General features: G+C 49.7%; 2 protein-coding genes across 3 annotated transcripts; one reads left to right on the forward strand and one right to left on the reverse strand.

Annotated features, from left to right (window-relative positions):
* Window positions 1–649: 649 nt before the first annotated feature.
* LOC138689756 (exendin-3-like) lies at window positions 650–3,739 on the forward strand. The gene is made up of 5 exons (XM_069806069.1): window positions 650–1,203; window positions 1,771–1,879; window positions 2,645–2,797; window positions 2,921–2,989; window positions 3,458–3,739. The coding sequence occupies exons 2-5, from the start codon at window positions 1,779–1,781 to the stop codon at window positions 3,465–3,467; spliced, it is 333 nt and encodes a 110-aa protein (XP_069662170.1). The 5' UTR covers window positions 650–1,203; window positions 1,771–1,778; the 3' UTR covers window positions 3,468–3,739.
* A 681-nt stretch (window positions 3,740–4,420) lies between these two features.
* Window positions 4,421–26,102, reverse strand: SLC4A8 (solute carrier family 4 member 8). 2 transcript variants are annotated; one of them, XM_069806067.1, is made up of 25 exons: window positions 25,918–26,102; window positions 20,658–20,739; window positions 19,823–19,957; window positions 19,234–19,369; window positions 18,859–19,019; window positions 17,731–17,919; window positions 17,474–17,562; window positions 17,184–17,341; window positions 16,722–16,809; window positions 16,069–16,215; window positions 15,791–15,882; window positions 15,124–15,298; window positions 14,854–14,987; window positions 13,985–14,230; window positions 13,775–13,880; window positions 12,743–12,904; window positions 11,928–12,041; window positions 11,409–11,570; window positions 10,561–10,812; window positions 9,697–9,765; window positions 8,981–9,154; window positions 8,753–8,890; window positions 8,224–8,321; window positions 7,599–7,703; window positions 4,421–7,425 (listed from the first exon to the last, which is right to left on the reverse strand). In XM_069806067.1, exons 1-24 carry the CDS (start codon window positions 25,960–25,962, stop codon window positions 7,616–7,618), a joined length of 3,240 nt encoding a protein of 1,079 aa, XP_069662168.1. In that variant the 5' UTR covers window positions 25,963–26,102; the 3' UTR covers window positions 4,421–7,425; window positions 7,599–7,615. The 2 variants fall into 2 exon arrangements, with proteins under 2 accessions (XP_069662168.1, XP_069662169.1); XM_069806068.1 differs by lacking the exon at window positions 12,743–12,904.
* Window positions 26,103–26,503: the final 401 nt, after the last annotated feature.

The raw sequence follows: 26,503 nt of genomic DNA on the forward strand, positions 1-26,503 counted from the left end.
CCAGGAGGAGAAGACAGTAAGTGGCGGAGAAATCGGGATGTGGAACCCTCATCTCTTCTTGTGAAGAGCTTCAGCTTTCTAAGACTTGCTTTTCTCTGCCCATTGACCATGCACCTGTGAAAAGGGCACATTTAGTCCCCCGAGCACTGAACCATAGCAATTCCTTAGCCAAGAGCTCCCCAAATATCTCAAAACTGCCCCAGAAATGCAGCCTGCCATCAATCCTCCGAATAAGCAGCCCTCAAAAGCTCATCTGCCAGCATCTTCAGGGAGCTGAGGGCTTTTCTCCGCATCCACCTGGAGCTGGCAGCACCCTCTCCTCCATGGCCAGATCCGGTTCTTTAGGGCTACCCTCAGTTTTGGTCTTCTCAAGCCTTTTTTCTTTGCTGGACTCAAGGATTTTAAAAAATGAGCCCAGTTCCCAGGAGATGGCCCTGCAAAACTATTGTCTTTGGTCGGATGAGTTCCAGATGCTCCCCCAGCTCCTGGGCTGAGATGTCCCGTGGGGAAAAACACTGACCCAGAACTGCAGCCACCCACAGTGTGTCCTGTCATCCCCAAATCAAAGAAATTCAGGGGAACGGTCCCAATTTCAGATCTGGCCTTGGGGGAAAAAAACAGGCTTGGATCAAAAGTGGTGTCTGCCCAGCTGGTGAGCTATAACCCGAATTTTGCACCGCAGGAAGCAGCAGCAAGTGCTTGGGTACCCAAATGCTTCTTCTACATTTTTGCTCTTGCTTTTTTCCTTAATGTTTTTTAACTCAAACTGAAGGTGTTTGAAAGGGCAGCCCTGTGGGCAGAGAAATAATTTCTCCATGCAAGATGTGCTGTGGCAATAAGGGGCCATCTCACCTGAAAGGATGAAACCAACAGGTCACTCCTTTGGTCCAAGAAGTGGAAAAAAATAGAAAAGATAAGAGAAACAGCAACAATAACAACAACAAAAAAAACCCTCGCTGAAGGCGTAAGCTGAAAAATATGGCAACAACTAGATTTTTTTGCAACAGCCCCACTTAAAAAATCCTGTAATGATTCATAATGACCCATCCAACTAAAACCAGGAGTACCGATGACCTACCCATCAGCTTTTAGCATCCTGCTAACAAGCTTAAAAGCACTGGTAAGGAGAAGAGTTTAGCCACAACCAGCTTGAAGGAGGAAAATAGGATCTTGCTTTTAGGGGAACGGTTGTCTTTGCGGAAGGTAAGTGCCTTTTCCTCCCTTCTTTACTACCAACCTCTGAAGAAATTAAATCTGAGTAATGAAAGTGCTTGGTGATAGGCAACTAAAAGTCTGATTTTCAGCAAATAAAGGGTGGGGGTTGGCTAAGGCATCCAGCATCCAGCAAAGATAAGAAATTTAAAACTCTAATTATTCAACTCTTCTGAAAGCTGCTTTTCTGAGCACCTAATGGTCGGGAAAGTTCTCCAGCACTCTGGTGATAAGCTCAAGATAGAAAAATTGCTCCGAGATAGAAAAGGGGACATTCATGATAAAGTTTATTGCAAAAAATTGTATCTTTAGATTATACAAACCCGTTCTTGCGGCTATGTGCCTGTGCCTAGGCAACGGTAGACATGCCGATAAGTAATTGTGAGGATGCGATTTTCACATGCACCCCTCAAAAAGCTGCCAAAACCCCTGGGAAGGAGGTTGTCTCGTGCTGGATCTGTCCCGTGCCACGCTGCCAGGGCTCCCACAGGGGCTGGGGGGGCGATCAATGGTGATTGCAGCCCTGGACGTTTCTATCTTGACTTTTACCTTCACCAGAAAGACAAATGCAGATCATCCGGTGGCTCTACCTCTCCGGGCTGGTGTTTGCCGTGCTGATCCCGGCAGGGTGGCAGATGGGCCCCAAGGACTTGGATGACACATCCAGGTATGGGACGCTGGTGGAGATGGCCCGGGGAGATGGCCAGCGTGGGCAGGGGCTGTCGGAGCAGCTCAGCCCTCTCCCTTACCGTTGCTGCCGGCTCTCCCGGCTCCGGGGCTATTGCAACGTGCTTGTTTCTTTTGTATTTATCTGGACAAGCTCCCTCCTGGCTCTCTAGCTGCCCACGCAGGGACATTGCCGTGGTCCCGTCCCCCCCCCCCCCCCCCCCCCCAGGGATTTCTCATCTGTGTCAGAGTAGAGATGGGCTGCACAGGGACACGGTGGGGCAAATCCAGGACAGGGTGATGCTTTGAGCACAGTGCTGAGCCCCGATCCTTGACAGCAGCCGCGTGGGATGAAAACCCTTCGGGGACCTTTTGCCGTGACCCTCACCGTCAGCTCTCCATCCTGGAGCGGGAGGAGGTTGATCTGAACCTCGGGGCGACACCATGCTCCTTCCCACGAGCGGCAAGTGGGGACCAGGGCAGAGGCACGAACCCACCGCGGCCGAGCAAGACGTAGGGCAAATAACATGGGTTAGGATATTGCATGTATTTGATGCCAGGATCAACCCTGGCCAGGCTTGGCAGACTCCCCTGAAACTGAAAATTATTTTTTTGTATTATTATAGCTTTTCTGGAGAATGCTCTGCACAGTAAAGTACTTCACAGGACACAGCCCCTGCTCTGGGCACCTCCTGCAGGGAGGACGCAGAATGCCACCATCTGCATTAAACCACATTTTCTTCCCCTGTCCATCTCTCCCGAGCAGATGGCAGTCACACGAATCCCGAAGCGCCCGAAGCTTCACGTCCAACGTCAAGCGACACTCAGAAGGCACCTTCACCAGCGACTTCACCCGCTACCTGGACAAGATGAAGGCCAAGGACTTTGTGCACTGGCTCATCAACACCAAGCGGTACAGGTAAAAAGGGGAGCGGGGAACGGGACCATGCTGGGAAATAACCTCCCACCACGCCACAAGCCCCCGATCCCAATCGAGAATGCAGTTTTAGTTTCGTCCCGGCTGTTTTCTTATTTTCGGCAGCTCCATGAAGAGGTACCTGAAGGAGGAGCCCCGCAGCATCCCCTTCCCGGCTGCGTTCCCACCGCTGGCGTAAGTCATCCCAAACAGCAAACGTGGCCAATTAAAACTGAATAAATGAGTAATTTCAAAATGTAGCCACGAATCAGTGGGTTTGGCACAAAGGCAGAGCGTGGCTTCCTATGCCTGATGCCACATTTTTGCTGGCTCACATGGATTCTCCGATGTTTATTTGTAATAAAATAAAACAAGGAAAATTAAGCTATCTTGTGGGGGGAGTTACTAATTTACGACGGGAAGAGACTGTTCCGTTCTCATCATGCTTTGTTCTGACGTTTTACGCTTCATGTCAGCGTTAATGTGGTGGGATCGTTTGCATTTATAGGGGATTTCATCATGTTTCAGGCTCGTCGAAGCAAAGAGGCTGCTCCTTTGCAAACGAGAAAATCACTGCCGCTGTTTCAAAGCTCCTAAACTGATTTTAGGGGCAATTTCTATTCCGTGAAGCTGTTTGGTGTTTGTTTGCTTTTTATTTTTAAGGTACAATTAAATGGCAAATCGAGGCATTGGCTTTCCAGCAGCATCAGCCAGGGGATGTTGGACCCCTCCAGGGCCAGCAGTAGTCGGATGCTCCACGGGAAGGATTTATCCACCACATGCAGCTGCGTTAACCCATTCAGTGTTTCCCAGTTGCCTCATCCCATGGATCAACCTTCCCTCCAAACCTGGATTTCTCCGGCTTCGTTTTCTCTGTAACCGCTCCCACAGCGCTGCAGATCCTGCGGCTTTCCCTAAATCGTAATAAAACCTTTGCTAAATGCGGCAGCTGGTTCCTGATGTCTCCAACCCTTCCGAGACCCCCGTCAGGATCCCACACGCTGCTGGTCCTGGGGGATTTCAAGGCACTGGCCTCTAGCCCAGCTTGGCTCAGATGTGCCGTTTTTCTCTCAATTCCTCCAATTTTAGGTAAAAGGGCAATGAGGATGCACCTGCCTGACCCCACAGACCTGTGCCAGAGGGGATTTTGAAGGAAATTTTTAAAAATAAATAAATACTATATGAAGGATAACTAGAACCTCTCTGGATTTAATTTAATGTTAATGTTAACAAATTGTATTGCAAATGGACTCCCTGCACACCCCAGGGTCTGGCAGAAGGGACACATGGGACACTGCTGTCCTCTCCCTCCTGCAACACAGAGCTCATTGCAAGTACTTGCACAGAGAAATAAATAAAATAAAAATAAATGAGTCAAATTTAAAAAATAAATTAAAAAAAAAAAAATAAAAAATAAAATAATTTTAAATAAAATAATTCTTAAAACAACAAAAAAAAACCTCAAACCCCACACTAATTTAAAATCTTTCCCCAAGCAGCTAGTTCCTGACCCAAACCCCAGGGAGATGGATTTCCCCCAAATCAGCACTGCCCACTCCCCCCTTAACAAGCTCCAACGACACCTCTGACTCCTCTCCACCCTTCAAAAGACACTGGAGTGGCACAGCGAGACAAACGAGACTTTTATTGTATTATTTTCCCATTACTTTCAATGGGCAACAAGAGAAAAAGCAAAGACAGACACGGCTCTGGCAGGTGGAACCTGTCAGTCAGCAGCAACACTTCACCGACGGGACCCACGAGGCGGCGACATGGATTTCTGTTACTTGAGTTTCACAAAATGAACCCAAAATAAATCCAATTTAAAAATAAAATACCCCACACACACCAAAATCACACAGATTCAAAGTGATAAAGAACACAGATTCGCTTGGTAGATTTTTTTTTTCCCCCTCAGTTTTATTTACAATACAGAGCATTTCCAAACTAGATCATCTCTTACAATAAATAAATATATTTCAGCATCTCCAAAACAAAAATAATTTCTGTATTTCTACATGTAGCACACTGGGGGAAAATAATATAATTAAAAAAAAAAAAAAAGTATCAGCACCTTATTTATTACCTTTTTACATCTTTTTTTCCCCCCCTTAGGGATGTCCATACACTTCATTTTAGGAAACTTTTGAAGGGGCCCACGGGCGATTTGGGGAGCTGTTTTAAGGCACCGAAGATGAGGAAAACACCCATCCCATATCGACGGGAAGGGGGCTTGCTGCCATCTGAAGCATCACAGGTCACTTCAAAGATTTATTTTTATTTTTTAGTCCTAAAGCAACTCCAGGAACACCTTTGAGAGGGTTCCCCCCCAACATAATTTTCCTCTGCACAGGGAAATATTAAATCCTTCCAAAATAAGGAGCCGTCCACAGGTTTATGGTGTATAAAGGGGGCAGGCAGCCGTAGCACTGGGTCTCACATCCAGCCCGGGGGGGGTTACGACTACATTTTAGATGGCCCAGAGTCACATTATTAAGCAAGACCTCAGCTTTCATTTCATTAAAAAAAAATAATAATTAAAGAAAAAACACTAACCCTGTAAATAGCAAAAACAAAGCTTCAAACGGAGAAGACAGCCGCGCTGGGGCACACCGTGGAAGCCTGGTTTGCTTTTTAAATTAGCAATCGCCAAGGCAGCCGCCAATATTTTGCAGCCCCCTGAGGCCAGGGGAGATGCAGACTCCCGCAGAGCTGGACCCAGCCCGCTCTTCATTAAAACTGGCACCGTTTTCCTTCCGGAGGGGGTTTCTTTCTTTCTTTCTAAGCTGGAGAGATGCCAGGCACGTGCTGAAAACAATCCCAGCCCCTGGCCCCTGTCGGGAAGGAAAGGAGTCCAGCCCGGTTCTCTCCTGTTACATAGAGGAAAATAAAAAGGGAAAACCAAAATTGTCCTACGTTAGAAGTCCAATAATCCCATTTTCCAGGCAGGGCAGCAATAGGATTGGTACCACAACCACCCAGCTCTGTGCCCAGTTGCCATTCACTGGCTTAGTGCTAATACCTCCACAGGAATTAAAGTTTATTTTCCAAAGGGTGGAGAGATCAGGGCTCTCCTCCACCAGGACCTTTTCTCTCTGGGGAGGGAGAGACGGCACGTCGGAGCAGCAAGCGCAGTCCCGCGCTCGCAGCCAGCGTGGAAGGGATGTGCACGGGCATCGCAGAGGAATAGCAGCAAGAAAAGCCAGGCTTTGCACCTTTCCCTTCCTCCAAGCCTGGGTTTTGGGGGGTTTTTTTGTTTTGTTTTTTTGCTTCTCCTCCTTTTCGAAGGGCTAAACCAGTCTCCTCCCACTTCAAAAGTCACTGTGCCCCATCGGCAACCCAGTTTGCAAAACCCCAGCCCCAAAAAGCCGTCTGATTTTGGCCCCGCTTGGTGATGTGCCGCTTTCATCCATAGACAGTGAGTTGATATTTTCTTTTCTGCACTCGTTTTTGCAGGCAGCAACAACTTGCCGTTGTCATTTGGGGTTGGGTTCGAGGCACGAAAAGGCTCCCGCAGGGGCCGGGACCAGCCCACGGCAAGGCGGAGGGCTGCGAGGGGACCTTTTCTACTGGATTGTCCTCTCCTCTCAGGCTCCACGGTCATCCGACTCGACCGCGTGTGCCTGGGGTGACACCGCAACCCGACGACCCCCCAAAAATGTGAAGAGAGCGCGAGAACCATCTCTGCTTAACAGCTTCTCCCTGCAAAGCGGTAGGGGAGGGGAGCAGGAAAAGGCATCTTCCCACTTTCCTCCTGGCTCATCCCACCCCATGAGAGAAGAGACTTTGCAAGGACAGGGGTGAAGAAAAAAAAACTACAGAGTCCCAGGGAGATCAAAGGAAGGAAAGCAGAGGGTCAACAGAGCGGGCAGCCCAGGGGCAAAGAGCCCCAGGTCTCACCTGGCCGCTCCCACGACCATACGGTGTATTAACGGTATTCAATTTTAAGTGCTCCTTACATTTAGTTTACAGCCAGGGGACAAGAAAGTGGCATTTCTGCATTTTGCAGCTGCCAGGCTGATGGAAAAAAAAAGTAAATTAAAAAAAAAATTGCTGTAAAACTGGAGCGCAGGGAGCAAATGCTTTTCCTTCGCCTTAGCCCAACTGCTCGGACACTCTCTATGTTGCCCTGTCACAGAGGGCATCCCTCTCCTACCAGTAAGGGACATTAGAGCGAATTAAAGCCAGGACCCCAAACCAGACCAAAAACCCGGTCATGATGAAGAAGAAAGTGGAGAATGCATCAAATATAGCAGAAAGTGGTTTTGTACATTCAGAGTTTATATTTGGAAAAAAGAGAAGGGAGAGGAGGAATTAGATATTAAAAAATAGCACTGAATGATAAAGCGGTAGCAGTCCCTCTACCACTACAAAACCGCGACAACACACACACATACACACGGAGGCTTAACAACACCGAACTCCCATTGACACTGATGTGCACCTCAGTTTGCTGGTCTAGAGATACCAAATGCCTGAAGCGCACCAAGGATAACTGAAAACATCTGCATGGCTTTAATGGGAATCCTCCAATTGAAAAAAAAGCGGTTTCTCCCCGTGTCTGCGTTGGCACATCCCTGAGTCACGTTCTCACTCCTCTCCTTCAAAGTCAAGATTCCTAAACATGAAAACTGAGGGACAAAAGAGAAAAAGAGGGAGAGCACCATCAGTGGAAGACCTGCCGGCTGCTGCTGGTTCAGCCCCGTTCGTGGGACCACCCCAGCAGAGAGGAGCTGTTTTGCTGCCACGCTCCTCGGTGCCTGCTCCCAGAGAAGCACGGTCACGTTCACATGCAATCCTTTACCTTTTTCCTCCCCGGATTCAGAGTGTTTCTGTGTTCATAGTGAGAGCCTTCCATACGGTTGTTTTCGACATTTCATCCGAGATATTAATCTCAGAAGGATCAGTCCTGCAATAAAGATTTTACATAGCAATCTGTGGTTATGGGAACTGATGCCACCAAGGGCATTAGTATCAGCAAGAGGAACAGGGGGGCCTGCAGAATCAAAGCTCAGCATGAGCACGGGAGGTTTCGTTGGATGAGTAGTTTTGGGAGGCAAGCCCGAGAGCTGCAGAGCAACAGCTCCATACAAAGGCTCTTGCTGGTGTTTAGCCCTGGACTGGGCTCCTAAGCCACTGCTGGCACAGATCACACCAGCAACTCCTCATTTTCAAGTATGAGGATCTCCAGCTACCATAAAGTCACTGGTGATGCAAGTTTTGGGGGTCAAACATGAGTTGTGCAGCCACTCTGCTTGGGGTCAGACCCCTGTGATCACCTCCTGCAGCCCTGCCCCTAAATTTGATTTTCCCACCAAGATGACTGCTGGTTTCTATGGGATGCTCAACAAAGATGCAAATGGAGAAAACTGTGCCAAACACCTTTAAACTAATCTTGCCAGGGGTCCTGGCACTTGGTGGGGCTTTACCTGTCACTGCTTTGCTTTGGGATATCCAAGTTGCTGGTCTTCCCAAGTTTCAGCTGAACTGAATTTGCAGCAGCAGCTTCCATCATCTTCTGGGACTCCTGACGTAAAAAGGGACAAGTCAAGTTCTTTGTCTTTGATCAAAGTGGAGATAAACTAAGCACCCAGCAAAAACATTGCCTGCTGCCCTCTCCTGACCCATGGCAGCTTTAGCTATTAGTGCAGTATGGTAAAGACCTTTCACTCCAAATATTTTGGGGGAGTTAAAAACACTATTACGAGCAAACCTTTCCATAATAATAACCATCTTTATTATAAGAGACTCATTTTAGAAATTATACCTCTCTTCACGTGTTAAGCTCGCTGCTAATTTAGGAAAAAAAAACGGGTTACAACATGGGATCCAGGCTATTAGGATCTATTGTTATTGAGTCCTGATCTTCTCCCAACATTTCAAGACCAGCTGTGATAGAAACAGGCAATCTCACAGCCGAAGGGAGATGTCCAGCACCAAGCACCCAGCAAGCATTACCTCTTCTTCTTTGGCTTCATTTTTTGCATCGTCCAACTTCTTCTTCTTGCTTTCTGGCATAAGGTCATCCAGAAAGCTAAGCTCTCGCTTTGAGAAGCAGAAATCCATTACTTTCCGGACAAAAACAAGAGCCAAAACCTTTACAAATAAGAAGGAAGATGCCATGAGGTCAGAGATGATGTTACATCTCACTCAAACAGCCTGCTGCCGGGCGGCACTGGCTCTTACCATCATGGGAAAGATGATGGCGGCACGGGACACCTTGATGGCCCAGAGCAGGACGAGGCAGATCAGCTGGATCGCCGTGAAGAAATGCACCTTTCGCAAGGGGACGTGCCGCAGGTAGATGAAATCCGGCTGGTGTTTCGCCGGCATCCAAAACAGCTTCAAGCGATCGAAGAACTGCAAAATAAAACTGAAAAGTTGCCACCTTGGGACCACAGAAAGTTTCTGGCCTCGTGGAGAAGTGGAGGAAGTTTTCAGGATGTAGCTTGCCATGAGAAATCCTGGATGCCATTATGTTCCTCCTGGGAGCAGCATCCATTTTCCCTTCACTCCATCTATAAACCAGCTTGCCCATGAAAGCTGCCCACCAAATTGCAGTTATTCCACATTATTCTGTTATTAGCCTTTCTTGGCCCACTGAATCCCCCAGCAAGGATTTCCACCAGTGCTGGAAATTGCCTTCCCTTTGCACTGAATTCCCCCATTTTCACATCACCAAACACTGACCTGCCCTAAACCATGAAACAGAGCGCGCTGAACTTGCCTGGGCCTCACAGCCCTATATACTTCCTGTGCCTCCACCAATCTTTTTCTTACACAAAATATTTTTATTGCTTGCTTTCGGAGAGGCTTTTTCCCATGCCACTGCTTTTTTCCTGCTTCTACGGAGATGAAATACCAGGGAGCTGACATGCTGCATGCTGTAAGAGAGTCCGTACCTGAATTCCTCTGAGCGACGATACACCCATGTATAGAAAGACCCCATAAAGCACAGGCATTGGTATAAACTGGAAAAAAAAAAAAAAAGAAAAAAAAAACAAACACAATCTTTTTTTTTAATTGCCTTTTCAGTATTACCACTCTCTTCTACAGGCACTGCCTAAAATTGCCTACAGCTTTCCAGCTTCCACAGTGTTAGAGATGTGTTGGTTTTAACCATTAGAGATTTTGTGCGTGCAAGCGAGCTAAGGGTCTGCTTTAGGCTGAACTTTTGAGTTACATTTCCTCAGAATAATCCTTTTTTCCACCAAGTTTGGAGGAAAATAGGTGATTTCACCCATGCTACCATATGCCACGTTCTGTGACAGTAGAAAAACATTTCTACTTATGCTTGTGGCAACATGCAAAAGTGACATGCCTCCTTTTAGCCTAGAGATGAGATTACTTTGGGAAAGGAACACGCGAGGAAGCCCATGGGGATGATGTCAGTATGTTTAGCTACTGGGAACGGCTGTTCTGAGCATTTGGGGGAGCAAACTGCAACTGATAAAGTGCTGCCTTTTTGAAAGAGAGCAGATGTACTGGTCTGAATACGCTTAATTGTAGCCCATAAACATGGGTGGGCCTGAAAGACACCTCGAAATTAAAGCAGTTGTCTTGCTTGCTTGCCTCAAGCACACCAAACTGGGGTCCGAAGTGCTAGAAAGTGTAACCAAGGCTGGTTCCCACCATGGGTTAAGCCCCAAGGTTTGGGATCACCTCCTCCTCCGCTCCATAACTGCTCAGGTCTGGAGAGAGGGGGCTATTTTTGTATAACCTCCAAAAAGCTCATGGTTGTTGGGTGTTTTGCATTTTCCTCTTACCTTTAACACAGAAGTGAAGAAGACAGAGCAGCCCATGAGCACAAAGATCATCAAGCCAGTGACTCTCTGCTCTCGTATCCCCAGAAACTTGGGTTGTTCTCCTGGAGCTGAGCAGTCAGACTCTACTTTGAGACTATTCACGTGGGTGATGGACAGGACGGTCGCAGCCACAAACCAGGGCAGCCCCATCACGGAGCACACCCCGAGCATCACAGCCACCATGAAGAGGTCCAGGTGGTACCCACATCCTTTCTGCAGGGAGCAAAACAAGAAACACAGCACCCCACAGCACAAGAGCAAGAACAACCTCGCAAGTCAGACTCAAACCCTACCTGAGTGCAAGTCAACTTCTTGAAAATTTAAAACAAGAATTGGAAACGAACACGGATGTATCCAGTCTTTGTGCAAGCACCTTGCATGAAAATCTGGCAGGAGTTCAGACAAAGTGGATTTGGAGAGTTTGTATGATATCTACTTCTCAAAAAAAAAAAAATTACTATTTTTTTCATTCATAAAGAAAGTTCCACCACTTGCAAGTAAGATGTGACTCTGAGTTAGCCCTGGCAGCTCATCAAAACGATTCATTCCCCCAGCTGCTGCTGACATTTTAAAACAAAAACGCGCTTCTATATTGCTCTAAGATTAATTTGCTGCTCCAAAAGATTGCTCATCCAAATTCCGCTGTCGTTTGCTCCCTGCGTCATCGTTAACCCAGGAGAGCATCCTGCCATGACAGCCTGACGTTGTCCCAAACCAATGCCTTCACAAAGCAGTTGGAATAGGAGCTTCTCCCCATACCTGCAGCCCAGAATGGGCTGGGGATGGGGTCATCTCTTGCAGCCTCTTACCTTCAGCCTGTGCTCCTTCCTGTTCACAATAACAGCAGTGATCTGCTGGTCCATGAATATCAAGATGGTGCAGAGCAGAGCTGGGATGAGAGCAGCCAACACCGTCCACCAAGGGTTGGGTCCTATGGGGTTGATGAACCACCCGCGGTCGTCTCTGGTAGGCTGCAACAAAGCCCACACATCAGCATCATCTCCCAGCCCAGGCACTTCACTGGTTTTGATTTTCGCCTTCATCCCTGTGTCAGAGCACCTCCCAGCCCTGGCTTCATGTCACCCTCTCCCATGGGGTTCAGCAGTGCCAGCGTCCTCTTTGCAAGCACCTCTAGATACTTCTCCTGTAGGTATCTAGTTTTGGGGGCTGCCTTCTCATTTCTGGAAGGAAATGATGGACTTGGAGGAGGAAGAGGAGATGGTCACACCACCAAGCATCTCCTCCAGACTCAGCCCTGTCCTGCCCCGACATCAGCTTGTGGCATTCCCAAGGGCTGAAACCTGCCCCATGCCAAAACACCCCATTACCTTGAACATATGGGGGACATGGAGCTTCGGTGATGGGATTCCAACCATGAAGTCAATGAGCACCATGATGACAATGGTGAGGAAAACAGCAAAGTCACTCACTGTGGACCGTACCTGGGGCAAAAAAACAGAGCTGAAAGGGGCATCGCAAACAGGGCCATAACGTGAGATGGAAAAGTTGGGGACATCAACAACATTAAGGCTGGTTAACAAGATCCCACCACTCTGAGGACATGCAGCCTAATCCCTTGGTTAGATACTGTTGCTGTGTTTGTCCCTGTGAGATCTGGTGTCAGATAATGAAAAAAAGTCTAATTAGGTGGAAGAGGTTGTTTTAATTCAAACCTTAAAAAAAAAAATATTAAAAACATAAGGAAACATGTCTGCCACTACCGCCACACTCACAGCTAAAATGGGAATAAGGCACTGAGGCATCATTTGTTCCTCAAAAGGAAGAAAAAGTGTCTTTTTTTATGGCAGCTCCTCATTTGAATCAACTTTCCCCTTGAGCACATAATGCACAGAAGGTGGAAAAAGAAAAAATAAGCCAAACAACTTTGGAAGACCTGATTTCCCACTGCCTGAGCAAAAAAAAGAAATCGCTCTGGGGCAGGTCACAAGGCAGGTGGGAAGTGCTACAATTGTTTTGCAGTCATGGAAATGAGTGAGGGACGTGCACGCTGATGAAGAGCTTGGCCTTCAAGGTCAACGTTTCCCAGCTTGACCAAGTGGTGGCAAATACTGCTTAGTGCTCCAGGAAAGCCATTTTGGGAAATGAGTGTGGAGACTGCTGCTGGCCACCATCTTCTACCTACTCTGGTTGGGAAGTAACGGCTGGTTTTAAACTTCTTCAATAAGCTCGACAGGACAAAGGTGGAGAAGAAGAGGATGCAGCACCAGAAGAGGACATTAGGCGCGTAGGGGCCATTGCGTCCACAGGCAGGTCCTTGAAACTCTCCATGCAAATACCGACATTCCTGGAGAAACAGAGCATCAGGACACAAGGCAATGCACGTGCAGCAAGGAAACCTTGGATAACGAGGGGGTTTTGAGGATCTTGGTCCAAGATCCGTGACCTTATGATTACTCCTGCCAATGGAGATTTATACTTAATGAGCAGCAGCAGCTGAACAAGTGACACATCAAACTACACAGAGGAGAGCAGGGAGATGAGATGTGATGGGACACCATACCACAGACCCACAGCACATCCTCCACTTGAATGGCAGGTAACCATGGCTGAAGAAGACACCAGAGGGGAAGGAAACTCTGGAAACTCTTGGGGATGGAGAAAGAAGGAACGGGGAAGGAGGGCTAAGACAACCATGGTAGGCAAGGAGAAGAGACAAATCATCCCTTCCCAGTGGAGGGCTCACAGAACCTGGCCAAGAGGGGATGAAAATGTCCATAAGACATCTCCCAGGCTATGCCTAGGCTCTGCTTCCAGCAACAACAGCCCAAGAGGCTGCTCAGACATGCAAATTTATGCATGTACCTACAGACAGCACTGAATAAGAAAGCAAGGCCTGGAGTTATTAGGAACCAATTAAGGAAGCCAATTACTACCTTCAAGCATGAACTTAAGTCCTCCAAATTCCTGCAACAGGGTTGAGGAGGACAGTTATTACCCACCATGTCGTGGACAAGGTGGGCTGGACAAGGTGGACTCTCCTTCCCAGGACCAAGCGGGTTAAAACCACACATTTGATTTAAGCAAGGACATTTCAGAGCAGGACTAGCACAGTTTGAAGCCCATCATCACTTGAAGGACTCTGACTTTTGCACAGTGCGAATGCCCCTGGACCCCACGGCCGTGGCACGAGGAAGCAGTGGCTCAGGGCACTTACGGTCACCGTGAGGTTTTGCCAGGTGACACCAGACACATTGATCTTGTTGCTCGCCCAGAAACGCAGGGTTTCATTGCTGGGATGGGTCGGTGCCTCACACTTACAGCTGGGAGGAGAAAAGCCAAGACAGGGGTAAGGGAAAGGCAACGGAGGTGCAGCCCTGAGCTCCTGCCAAGGGGCAGCAGCATTCTAGGAGGAAAAAAAACCCACTAGTAGATGGTGAGGAAGTCGAGCTTGCTGTGCATGTGCACAGGGTAGGTCTCTCGCAGGTGACTTAGCTTCTCGAGAGCCTCGTAGATGAAGATGATGCAGATGAGGGAGGCGAAGGCTTCTTCGGTGAAGCGGGTGATGTAGCACACCAAACAGCTGGCGTCAGTGGCCACCAGCACTATGCAGAAGAAGGCTGTCCACAGCCCGATGCACACCCGCAGAGAGAGATAGGAGAGCGTGTACTCCCTGGGAAACCAAAATAAAACAAAGGGTTGAAAGGCCAGCAAGAGGCTCTGAGCCATGCCTTCCCACAGGGAAAATTGGGAGCAATTGAGGAGCGTGTCAAGGCTGCGGATGGTAAATGTAGTTGCCATGTACTAGTACAGACAGCCGCGGGGCTTGGTGCAGGGCGTGGGCCTGCAAGGAGGAGAGGCCAATTATTTAATTATCATTATTTAACAATTATCTTGTTTTAATACCTTGGAGGCTAACTGAGGTTAGGTTCCTGTTGTGGAAGGTGGTATTCTCCCACATCACCCTGATGCCCTAACACCAAAACCAGCTGGTTTTGCACCCAGTCACCTGCTGCCAGCAAGTTGGGGCTTAATAATAAATTTAATTGCAATAAGGGTGGTTCATCTCACATCAGTCATCACAACAAAAGGACTGTCATGGAAAATATCCATTCCACACGAAAAGCCCCTACTTTTTCAATAAAAATCATCAAAACTCAAAATATTTCAGTGGAAAAATATTTGGATAGTCTATTTTCTTTGGATAGAAAAATATAAAAAAAAAAATCATCTTTTCTCCACCACTGCCTTCTTCTGAAAGCTCTCACAGCACCCAGCTGCAGCAGCCAGCCTTACTTGCAGAATTTGTAGAGAATCTTCTCAAACACGAGGACGGGTCCGGTGCTGCCGAGTATGGTGAGAGGTTGGCCAGCAAAGAGGGAATACACGACACCGGTCATGGATGCGCCCAGCAGCGACTCCATGGCACTCTATCCGGGGAAGAGAGGCAGCAGAGAGTAAAGAAATCATTAGGGGAAAACAAAAACCAAAGCAAATTCACTGCAGCAAGGACTCCTGCGTGAGTTTTGTCCTCCCCCATGCCACCCAACAGACAGAGGTGCTCACTATGTGGCCACTGGTCGCCTCCCCCAGGAGTCCCCCAAAGGTGATGACAGGGGACATGCAGGCACAGTAGAGGAAAAGGAAGGATGCCAGACACTGCAGGCTCAGACCATCCCGAAAGTCACTCCAGAACCACGGGGCTTTCCGCTTCACATCCAGGATCAAACCTCCAAAGAGCCTGGAGGATGGAAAAAAAAATATATACTTTTTTCCTGGAAGACCACACTGAGTTTTCGTTGCTGCAGAAGGGCAATCACAGGCACAGAAGAACTTCCATTGCTAAAAAGAAGCACTCTCCTTAGTCCCATTTGATACCCAGTAGAAACTGAGGCACACAAAAAAAATCCTCCAACAAAAAGGAAAGGGACCCAACCTGAGAGCCTATCCCCTTTTATTGCAACAGTCCCTTGCTTTGGGAAGCAGCAGAGCTCTACCTGGAGGTATTTACACATCCGCTTCCACCCCAAATCAAGAAAACCTGAGTGCAATGGTGATGCTGTGGCTAAGCCCAGCTGCCCAGATCTCCCACCTGCCCAGCCCAGGGGACCAACCTGGTAATGTGGAGCCCCTTCACTGAACCAACTAACCCCCAAAACCTGCTAGAAGGGAAGGTGCATGCTCAGATTTTAGAGGCTAACAGAAAAAAACCCCAAACTATTACAGCTCCCACCTTCCCGTCCGCTCCAGTTCAGGACCACTGTGTTTCTCCGGCTTGCTGTGAGAAGCATTGTCATCGAGAGCTCCTGGCATCTTCCTTTTTTCCTGTTAAAATGGATGTAAGATAAAGATATGTATTTGTAACCACTTGTTACTGAGTGTTTTGCTTCTGGTCGGGGTATGTGACTATGTCAAACTGGGACCTTGTGAATTTGGGTCCCTGAACACCATCCCCAGCCGTGCTGCTGTCCTGCCCGTCCCCCTCGTGCCTCCCTTTGCCACAGCACCCACCTGCGAAGGGACGTTTTTGGGGGGCTCAATTCGGATCGATGGATCCCACTCTCCTGGCGGCAAGACCGTGACCTGATCCAGAAACTCGTCGATGCCGGCCACGAGGTCAGTCTGGTTCTTGGCTTTATAGGCAACATCATGGAAAACCTGCCGACAAGAGACAACCTGGTGAGAGGACAACCCAGCTCAGACATCCTCACCAGTGCAATAAGCTCTTGGCTACATACAAGATAATTTTCCCCAAATTTCCTGCTGGAAATGGCAGGAAATATTCCCCCAAAAGGAAAAAATCTGTCCGTTGTGGTACTTGTAATCATGTCCTCCACGAGGCCCCTGTCCCCCTTGGCACACCACAGCCTTTTGCTTAAAGAGCAAGAGAAGTTTTACTGGCCCTGGCAATGCCACCACTGGGGACAGCATGCTGGGGACCCCGGGGAGAAGGACAAGGTGCAGGATGCACCCCAGGTGGGATTTCAGCCTCCAGGATGTGGGGTGATGCAAATCCACGTTTATTTTGGGGTGAGAATGAGGGGTGGGGTATTTGGAGAGCTGCGGGCAGCTGGGACAGCAAATCCTCTTCCTCACTACTACGGAGACAGGGAGAGGTGGAGAAAGCCAAAAATGACCTGGAGAGATCTCTTATCTCATCATACCTCATCCGTCATGATAGTAGCCATGGACCTGCCAATCTCATGGTACTGATGGGCTTTTCCTTCTGGCCCAAGCAAAACAAACAGGAACCTGGGCAAGAAAAACAAAATGAGAGAGAACGCATCCTTGCTAAAAGGGCACCCAAGGAAATCCCCAAGAGCTCCCAGCCCAGAGCATGGCTCGAGATGGGACACACAGGCTCAGTGACTTCGCGAAAAATTTGAAATTCATCAAAACCGATCACAAATTTAATTTTTGGGCCAACATTTTCATTAAAATTGGCCAATGGCTTTAAAAACTACAGCAGGGAAGGGAGAAATGAAGGCAAGGAGATGTGAGTGGGAGAAATGTCCTTGCTCCCACTGACCTTGTTCCCTTGGGACACCAAACCAATGCATGCAATTAGATGTCATTGGCGGGGGCGGGGGGGGTGTAAATAAAAACTTTGCGCTTCCCATTCAGACCTCGTTGGGATGGGAACTTCCGTCATGCCCGACAGGAGGACAGCCGGTGTCAGACGGACAAATGCCACGATGGGCTGGCGAAGGAAATCCAGCTCTCCTACGAGCACATTGGATGCTTCGGCCCCGGTGGGAATCTTCTTCATGAAATGCAGCTCCGCCTGGGCACAAGCAGCGATTTTCAGGCAATTACCCCAAAAGCAAAGCCAACAACACTCTGCAGCACACTCTGCAACCAAGTTTGCAAGAGCAAATCTGGCCCTAAAGGGGTAAGAAAGCTACGAGTGTCTCACCTTGCTTAAATCCATTGCGCCGGTCTCGTGGTTCACCCCATTTTTAGCTTCTGCAGTGGTGGGAGAAGGATGAGGGGTGAGTGTTTGGGCTGGTGGGAAAAAGAAAGACACTCAAAAAGACGGACAAGGAGCAATTGGGACGCTTCTCCTTTGCCAGGACAAGTCTAATGAGGCCAAAGCCCTGCAGAAACCTTCACCTGGTGCCAAAGCCCTTCAGGAATCCTCACCTGGTGCCAAAGCCTGGCAGGAACCCTCACCTGGCTTGTCGAGGAGGTGCAGGTCCGACTGCCTCTTGCTCACATCAGCAAATGAGCGGACAATGGGGAGAAGGTTGTTTCTTTTCTTCTCGTTCTGATGGTGATGCTTCTTCAAAAGGACTTCTCGAACTTTTGCCCGCATGCGCTCATCAAACTCTGTGGACTGTTCTTGCTGGCCCAGGATCATATCTGGGGATGGCAAAGGGAAATGAAGCTGTCAAAGCAGAACCCCCCCCCGCAAGTCCCGACCCCTGAAGCCCCCGGGGAAGGCTGTGCCACAGAGGATAACCTAACGCAGGCTCAGCCTTCCTTAGCAAGTCATTTTAATACAGTTCAGCCTTTGCAGAGAAAGCAAGAATTTTCTTTTGCTACAAACCATCATTAAAGTGCTTATTCACCACTCCGCTAAGATAATTATTTCCCATTCTAAAGAATGCAATTTTCTTGCCTGATCTGGCCTTTCTGTCTGACTCTACACATTTAACCAAATTATAAGCAATCTATAGCACAGACTTTCCCAGAGTTTCCTTGGCCAATTGACTGCAATTTGCTGAGCCCAGGGAGAAATGTACTAAGAACAGCTCTGACTTCTCCAGCCCTTGAAAGGGGTGAATGGAGACCTGCCAGTCAAAGATAATTTCTCCAAAGCTGCTTTTTCAATTAACTTCAATTATCTTCCCCACAGAAATACACTGCTTGGTCATGTGCCAGATAAACTCTGCCTTTAAAACTCTTAAATCCTGCATGTTAAGGTAAAAGAAAAAAAAAGAATGTGAGGAAATGGCTTGTAATAAATAGTTTATTTAAGGACATTCAGCTCTTATGCAGACTCCATATTTCTAAGAGCAGCCTGCTAAGCCCTGACACACACGCCTTTTTGGCTGGAGAATATTCTCTAATTGCTTCTCTAACCCCACAAATTGCTTTCAAAAGGATCCCCTATTGGAAGAAAAAACTGGTGCGATTGTTGCACACCCAGTCTACATCCAAAAACAACTTTATGACTTAAAAACACAGTGGGACTTCTGGAATAGGACCCACCATTGGGGCAGGGTTTGATTCGGGAGTGAAGGGCACCGTGGCGAGCCGAGCTCGGCTGTTCCTGGAGGGATGTGCCACCCACGGTACCTGCAATCTCTTCGATGCTGTTGGCACAAATGTCCAGCAGCACTGTCCCGTTGATGATGCAGCTCCTCAGCTCAAAGAGGCTGTGCAGGGACAGCGTGGCCACGTAGGGCTTGCTCCAGCGCTCGCCGCCATCTTCCACGTCCTCCTCAAACTTCAGCCACCTGCGGACATCGGGCACCATCAGCCCCATTGCAAGAAAACAGCCCCAGCTCTGCAACCCCTTTGACAGATCTACGGTGTGGCAAAAGGAGAAGGCTCCTCGTGTCCGCACCTGCAGCCGCAAAAGCTTCGTGTCCCAGGGAGCAGAAAGCAGAGCCCGCAGGTGCTGCCGGCGTGGGGACTCCTCTCCCACCGCAGGCAGCAGCAGGGATTTACCTTGCCGTTTCCTTCCACTCAGCATCTTCACCTTCTTTCACGCAGATCTCATCTAGCTCGGTGAACAAGTCATGGGGAACATGCTGCTCGTCCTCCTCGGTCCCGAGGATGAACTGCACCCGTTGGGATGGGGTGTCTGGGGGCAGAAGACAAAGCCCCATCCCATTACCGCACCTGAATACGGCCCATCACGCTCACGTGCAAAGTGGCCATCGGATCGACACCAGTTCAGCCATAAATACTGGGCTGGCCCCTCTCCCCTGGTTCTGTCTGGGCTTGCACAGAGCCACAGAGAAGGAGAAGCATCTATTCCACCTTTGCATAAGGATAGGCTGCTTTCCTTCCCCACATTGCCATTTTTAAAGCCAGGATCCCTCTAAGGAAGACGAGCCCAAATTTATTACACATTTAACTGTCTCAAAAAAAAAAAAAAATTAGAAAAGTTTGGAAAAAGGTGGTCTTGCTAAATAATGCCACTTTCCCTTGGAGGAACAGCAAGGCACACAAACTAGCCACACGGACCTGCTTGCAGAAGACCCCACACCCATGTAGCCCCAAGGAGTTTAGCAAATGCCATGACGGAACTTACAGTGGTAGCCCTGCTCCGTCGGAGCAGAGTCCTTCTCCCGTTCCCGTTTCCGATGCTTCTGGCTGTGGGGTCGGTGATGCCGGTGGCTCTGCCTCACCAGTGGCATCCGCACGCCCACGTACAGGGTCCGGTGGCCTGCAAAAAAGAAGCATTTGCAGCACTTTCGGCATTGTGGCAATGGTTGATGTGGCAGTACCTTGTTAAGCCACGGTTAAATCCCAGGAGAAACACCAACTTCTTTTAATTTTACTTTCACTGGACCTCCTTTTTTCCAAGCCTATTTTACTAGAACTTTGCAAAAGCAGAGCAACAACAAGTGATGGCTCCGGGTCATCTAAAAGTGCCCTGGAAGTATCGAACCTCTTCTCAAATTCCAGCTCTGACTGGACAAAACTCAGACTTGCTCATTACACAGCAACAGAAGGCAATTATTTTTAAAATTTTTGTATGGCACAGGCGACAAGAGAAGATCAAATCAGTCCCATGATAATGAACTCCAGAACAAAAAAAGAAAATCACAGCCCAGCGTCTGCAGCCATCAAATTATTCTCCTGACCTCTCCAAGCCAGGAGCAGCCTCTGCAAGAAAACAAGCCGTGAATTATCCAGCCCTGTGGATAACACTCATACCATGGCCTCCGCGGGGGCTTTTTCCGTCTGTTTAAAAGCCATAATATTAAAAAAATGTGAAAATAACTGTGCTGCTTTATTAAGAAGCATGCCATGTTTTGCTGCACATGACATGACACCGAGCAAAGGACGTTGTAGGGACTTTGTGCAATGGGAAAAGGCACTGGGCTGGTGGCCCCTCTACCAGGATCTCAGCAGAGACTCACCTTCCAACTCCTCCTTCTCATAGTGAATATTGACAACATTGCTCGTTCTTCCCCGGTCAATCACTGCCTCTTCGTCGTGTCTCTGTTTAGCAATGAGAAGAAGGGAAAAGTTGGGGCTGGGGGTGGAGAGCTCCCTTATGTCCTCCCAGCCATCATCCACCCCTGCGTCCAGGTGAGTCCACAAGCATCACGCCTCTGCATGCCTCCTCTTCCAGGCACGGCCCTAAAAACACGGATTTGTAGGGGGGATTTCTTCCCATACCGAAATAAAACAGCCCATAACATCACCTATATTGTATACAATGTGAGTCTGGAAGTATTTACTACAGCAGGAGAGGGCTGAGGGTTTCAGACCATAAAAAAAATACCTCCGGCTTTGTTCTTGTGGTTCCTCTCTTAAAAAAAAACACCAAAAAAACAAGGATTTCCAAAGTGGGAGGGAAAAAAAAAAACCCTGCATTTCTGATCACAGCAAGTTTCAGTCTCTAAACGTGATACCTGCAGGACTCACTAGATGGCACCTGGCCACAGGACATGGCCACCAACAACCTCCAAAGGCCCTCAAGAACCTGCAAGGGCGAAGCTTCGTCTTCAGCCCAATGAGGCTCAGGCTTCCCTTGGTGCAAGCACACTTTCCGTGGAAAACATGAATTTTCTCCTTGCGAAAGCCAAGAGCTCAGAGCTAATGCCCTCCTTGCCTGAAACGCCACTGCCGGCACTGTATGAAGAGCATTTGTGCCTTAAAAGCCAAAGGAGAACTACAGGAGCAAAGAGAAATAATTCTTTTTGCTTCTCTTTTTCCCTTGCCACCAGGGCCGGGGAAGGGGATTGCCAGGATTACTGCGTTCAAAGAAACAAAAACCTGACCACGTCTCACACTCGAGTCGCAACTGCGGCTTTGAAAGGGCCTCCTGGAAACACTTGGTATCTTTTTTCCCCTCTTCATGCTGCACTTTTAATTGCTATGAATCTCTTAAATATGGAAGAAAATATGTTACTGCCACTCGGTTTCTCCTTCCTTGCCTGCATGGACAATAACTAATCCAAGAAAACCACAATCTGTTCACCCATGCAAAGAAAAACTCTGCAGTGCCCAAACACCCTTTAGTTTTCATCTGTTTTCAAATTATTCCTGTATTAAAGGCACAAAGGGGAAGGTTTGGGACTATTGAATTTCTGAGTTTTGTCTTTGCAAGCCCGTTGCTGTCATCACAGTGACTAAAAACTATTCAAACAAAAAAAAATGCGCCGAGATTCACACCCAGTTGCTCAATTTCTGACACTGAAGTTTGAAGAAGAGCAAAATACCAAGAAAACTGGGGGAACCGGCAGGGCTGTTGGACAAAATTCAAGAAGCAAGAGCTACACCGTGCACTGGGAAACAGCCCAAAACAACCAAAGCTGTAATTTTCAAGTAAAACTTCAAATGCCGCGCTGGCACACGCTACCCTTTGTACTAATAATGGTGCATTAACCATGAAGACTTAAGAGAATAACTAACTTCTTATGATTTAAGCTGCAAACACTAATGAGAAATCTGCTTTTTATCCCCCAAACTCCTGCTTTGACTGCATAGCATCACCTGCCGCCACATGGCAGCAACGCTCAGGAAAGCACACGCCTCCCAGTCACTGGTTAATTTGACGAGCGAGAGGAACAAACGTTCCTGTCTGGAAATGACTTTGCTGGTCCTTGAGTCCTAATTTCAGAGCCGACTTGTTGCTACCTCCCCGCCAGCTCCCGGGACTCGCCCACGTTAGCCGGCAGCCGGATTATCACGCGCCTGTGGCTTTCCTGTCCTCTCTCCGATGACAGCCTCCACCACCCTCCGTCCCTTCTGAGCATCCTGCTCCCCTCCGGATTTGCCAAAAAAAACCCCAAACCCCAACCTCGGAAAAGGCACTGGATGAAAGGGCTTAATAAAATCGCTTTAAATCGCAATTTGAATAAAATCGCAAGCTCAAGTGCGTTATGCTGGTGTTAGAGTGGGAATAAACGGAGCAATTTGGGAGTTGCAGCTTTCAAATGCCCCATGAGCAACACAGGGAAAGTCCCCTTCTCTCTCAGAAACCGTTTTGCCTCCGTGCTCCGACCAGCGCTGCTAAATCTGCCCTCAGCAGCCCTCCCTAATGCAAAGCATCTCCCCCTGCCCATCCTTCTGCGCTCCAGGAAATGGCAGTGGGATTTTGGGAAGAGTTTTCCCACTGTTTGGGGGATGCTCAGCCCCGGTCGTGCTACCTGGAACTCTTCCAGAAGTTGTCATTTTGTGACCCCCGTTCCGGTTCATCCTCATGTCGGTCACCAGTTTTGGGGGGATAATTGAACCTGCAGATCACTGGGGGGGCCAAATTCCCCTGGGACACGGGGGTAGCCAGCAGCACCCAGCCCAGGGACCACTATGGAATCGGAATCTCTGATGCAGATCCAGGCAGCTATTTAAAGCCATGCACCCCAAGACTCTTCCCGCTTGGAACACGTAGTGGATGGGGAGAAACCAGCTCTGTTTTGAGCAAAAATTATCCGGAATAGAGAAATGGGGCGTAAACGCCACATCCTGCTGGGCCAAAAGGCATAGGCGGCGTTTGGGTGGATTTAAAAGCACAAGCTGCCAAAATACAAGTGAGGTGCAAACTGTTGGGAAAATAAATGTTATGGGGCGGCACTGATTTTCATCAAAATCTCCTGCAAAAAATCAGGGCATTTCGGGAAGGTCTCGCTTTGGCACAGCCTCCATCCCTTTGGTGCTTCAAGAAATCCTCGTTAGCCAGACCAAGTCCTAGCATGGTACAGAAATCTCCAGATAAGCAACATTTTTTACTCTCCTCGCTTCCTCCAGCTATCTCCAGCTCTACTTTATTTTCCGAGCTGAGCTAATCTGTCATTTCCATCCTACAAATTCATTTGCTCTAATGAACTTCCTCCCTGGCGCCGCTCGGCACAAAGGTTAACTGCCTGGCTTGCCCTGAAAGGCGACACGGGGTGTAAAATAACACGGCAAAGGAAGGTGACACCGAGGTCTAATTAGTTAAAATCCCATCGTGATCCAAGCTTGGATCCCCACTGCTTTTGTATTATTTAGTATTAAAGCTTCAGGAGCAAAAATAGGAGGAAATGGGACAAGTGGGCACCTCCGGCTCCGCGGCAAGATGCTCCAAGCATCCCATCGCCCTTCCCCAGCCATCGCAGCATCCCCAAAATTGCAGCAAGCCTTGCACAGAGATGCCATCAAAGGAAACGGCCCCACTCAAAACTCGCTCGGTCCCAGTTAAGCCACTCAAATGGGCTTAGACTGATGATTTCATTGAGGAAATTGCTGGAGGAGTTAAGGATTTAATAGAGCTGCAGGGTTGTTGACCTGTGGGCTTGGGAGGGGATGGAGCAGGAAGGAGAGATGCCTCTGGAAAGCAAGTTCTCCCATCCCAGGATGGGTACCAGCACTCACAAATGCTTTGCTCTCCCTCTCTGTCCTTGTCCGCTGCTGCCAGGCACCTGGAAAACATCAAATCATCGAAACTGGGCTGGGAAAGGGGACGCCGAGCTTCACGTTGCTCACCATTGAGTTTTGGAGCAGCCGGAGCTGTTCCACTTCACTATTTTCTAAGCGCAAAGCTCTGGCTGGCTGCTTTGAAGCTGGTTTTGTCAGGGAGCTGAAAGTAATTATTGCTTGTAAAAATGAAATCAGAAATCGCTGGAGCAAAGGAGGAAAACACGTTTTGACACGGCTGCAGTGAACCACTTCATGTCACAAGCTTGGCGCATCCTCTCCCTGCGTCCATTCAAGAAAACTTCTCCAAATTATTATTTTGCTGCGATTTTTTCGTCCCAGCAGCAGAGAGAGGGATTTTTGAGTGTCCTGCCGCAGTTTACCTGCAACTCCTCTGCTTAAGAAAGAAAAATCTTTCCTTGGGGAAGCTTTGGTCTAATTGAGGATGAGGAAAAGCACAAAGCAAGAGGTTCGGGTCCAGCTTTGAGTCCTCCTGGTGCCAGGGGAGGCTGAAAGCATCGCGTGAGCAGGCAAACCTCATGTCCCGGCCCCCTCGTCCCATCACACACAAGCAGGACCAGCCACCAGCAGTGGGAGGGAGGATTAATGTAATTAATCTCACCCAGAGTGTAATTAATAACACTGATCCCAATGTTATTATGGGATGAGGGTAACAGGGGTCAAATTATGGGGCTGCTCTGGTGGCAGAGCAGGAGACCCCCTCCTTGCCCCTCTCCATCTCCATCCTGCCTGGACAAAGCCACCCGTCCCCATGGCTCCCTCCTTTGCAATCGGGGGGGGGTCAGCAGGGACCCCCCCCTGGTTCCTAGGCCAGGATTTGGGCTGTGATGGGGACTGGCCCCAGGTGCTCGCAACAGGAGGGGACAGGTCTCCAGACCCCCAAAGTGGGGTTGCGAGGTGGGGGGGGGGACACAGGTCGCAGCCGAGCATCACCGGGACGTGACTGTCATCCCTTGCTGGGGGGGGATGTAAATTCCTTTCACCCTTTCCCACGAGCTGCAATTTCAGGGCAGATTAATTAATTCCCCACCTCTCGTTTGCCACCGAGAGCAGCTCCTCCAGCCAGGTCCCATGGGTGCAGCGGGGGGGTCAGGCAGGCCCTCCCGGGGACAAGGAGATGCTGAAAGAGGGGGGACCACCCGCCTGCCTCCCGCCTGTACCCCAACATCGGGTGCATCTGGGGGACAATAGCTGAGCCCCCCCCCGGTGACTGGGTGGCGTGGGGGCTCTGCGGGGACAGTAGCCTTTGTCCCCCCTCCAAAGGGCCGCAGCATCACCGGGGGGGGGGGGTTACATTAGATATGGAAGAGGCGAGAAGGGGGGGCCCGGCGGGGAGCCCCCCACCAGGCCTGGCGCAGGAGCCTTCCTCCCCTCCTCACATCCCTCCTGCACCCACCCTGGGGGCACCCCTCGCCCCCCTTTTTTGCACCCCCAGCCCCTCCTCATGCAGATGCCTCGCTGATGCCTCACCCCCCCCCCCAGAGGCCTAGCACCCCCTTGCACACCCCCAACCCCCCATTTTACAGCCACCCCCCCCCCCACATACACCTTGCAGATGCCCTTCACCCTCCTTCACACCCCCCCCCCCCCTTGCAGAAGCCTTCCCTCCTCCACACACACCCCCCCCCCTCAGAAATACCGCAGTGAGCAGCCACGGAGCATCCTCCAGCGGTACCGGGCATCCCCCCCCCAATCCTCCATCTTCCCCCCCACACACCCCGGCTACCGCTGTGTCCCGTCCCCCCCCCCCGTAACCTGGTAGCTGAGGATCCCGTCAGGCTCGTTGCTCCCGGCGGGCATGGCTGGGCCGGGGGAGGGGGCCAGGCTCCCCCCCCCCGAGGTTAGGGGGGGGTAAAGGGGAGGGGGGGGGGGCCGCAGCCGGCTGCAGCCCCGGTGCCGCTTTACACCGGCTCCACCATCTCCCGGAGCCGGGGCCAAACCCCGCCCAGGGCCGGGAGGAGGAGGAGGAGGAGGAGGAGGAGGGAGGAGGAAGGGCGGGGGGGGGGGGGGGGGGGCAGCGCCCGGGGAGGGCATTGCGGCCCCGCTTCGGTAGGACCCCCCCCCAGCATCATCCTCCCGGCCCCTTCAGCATCAACACCCACCCACCCCCGTCCAGATCCCCTCCAGCATCTTACTGGTCCCCTCCAGAATCATCCATCCCCCCACCCCGGGGACCCTCCAGTATCGCCCCCTGATCCCCCAGCATCACCCTGATCCCCCCCCAACATCACCTCTCTGATCCCCCTCCAGCATCACCCCCCCAGCATCACCGCTGATCCCCCCCAGCATCACTCCCAGCTTCCCTCCAGGTCCCCAAATCCCCCTCCAGCATCACCCCTGA

Source organism: Haliaeetus albicilla, chromosome 18, assembly GCF_947461875.1.
Source record: "Haliaeetus albicilla chromosome 18, bHalAlb1.1, whole genome shotgun sequence".
Taxonomy (NCBI): domain Eukaryota; kingdom Metazoa; phylum Chordata; class Aves; order Accipitriformes; family Accipitridae; genus Haliaeetus; species Haliaeetus albicilla.

What these genes read in the sequence shown, in the direction of transcription:
- LOC138689756 (XM_069806069.1), top strand. Translation starts at nt 1,779, where the DNA reads ATGCAGATCATCCGGTGGCTCTACCTCTCCGGGCTGGTGTTTGCCGTG. An exon ending in GACTTGGATGACACATCCAG is followed by an intron (nt 1,880 to 2,644) that starts GTATGGGACGCT and finishes TCTCCCGAGCAG; the next exon opens with ATGGCAGTCACACGAATCCC. An exon ending in ATCAACACCAAGCGGTACAG is followed by an intron (nt 2,798 to 2,920) that starts GTAAAAAGGGGA and finishes TATTTTCGGCAG; the next exon opens with CTCCATGAAGAGGTACCTGA.
- SLC4A8 (XM_069806067.1), bottom strand. Translation starts at nt 25,962, where the DNA reads ATGCCCGCCGGGAGCAACGAGCCTGACGGGATCCTCAGCTACCAG. An exon ending in GCACCTCCTCGACAAGCCAG is followed by an intron (nt 17,563 to 17,730) that starts GTGAGGGTTCCT and finishes TTTTCCCACCAG; the next exon opens with CCCAAACACTCACCCCTCAT. An exon ending in CCAAAGCAAAGCAGTGACAG is followed by an intron (nt 7,704 to 8,223) that starts GTAAAGCCCCAC and finishes TCTTTATTGCAG; the next exon opens with GACTGATCCTTCTGAGATTA.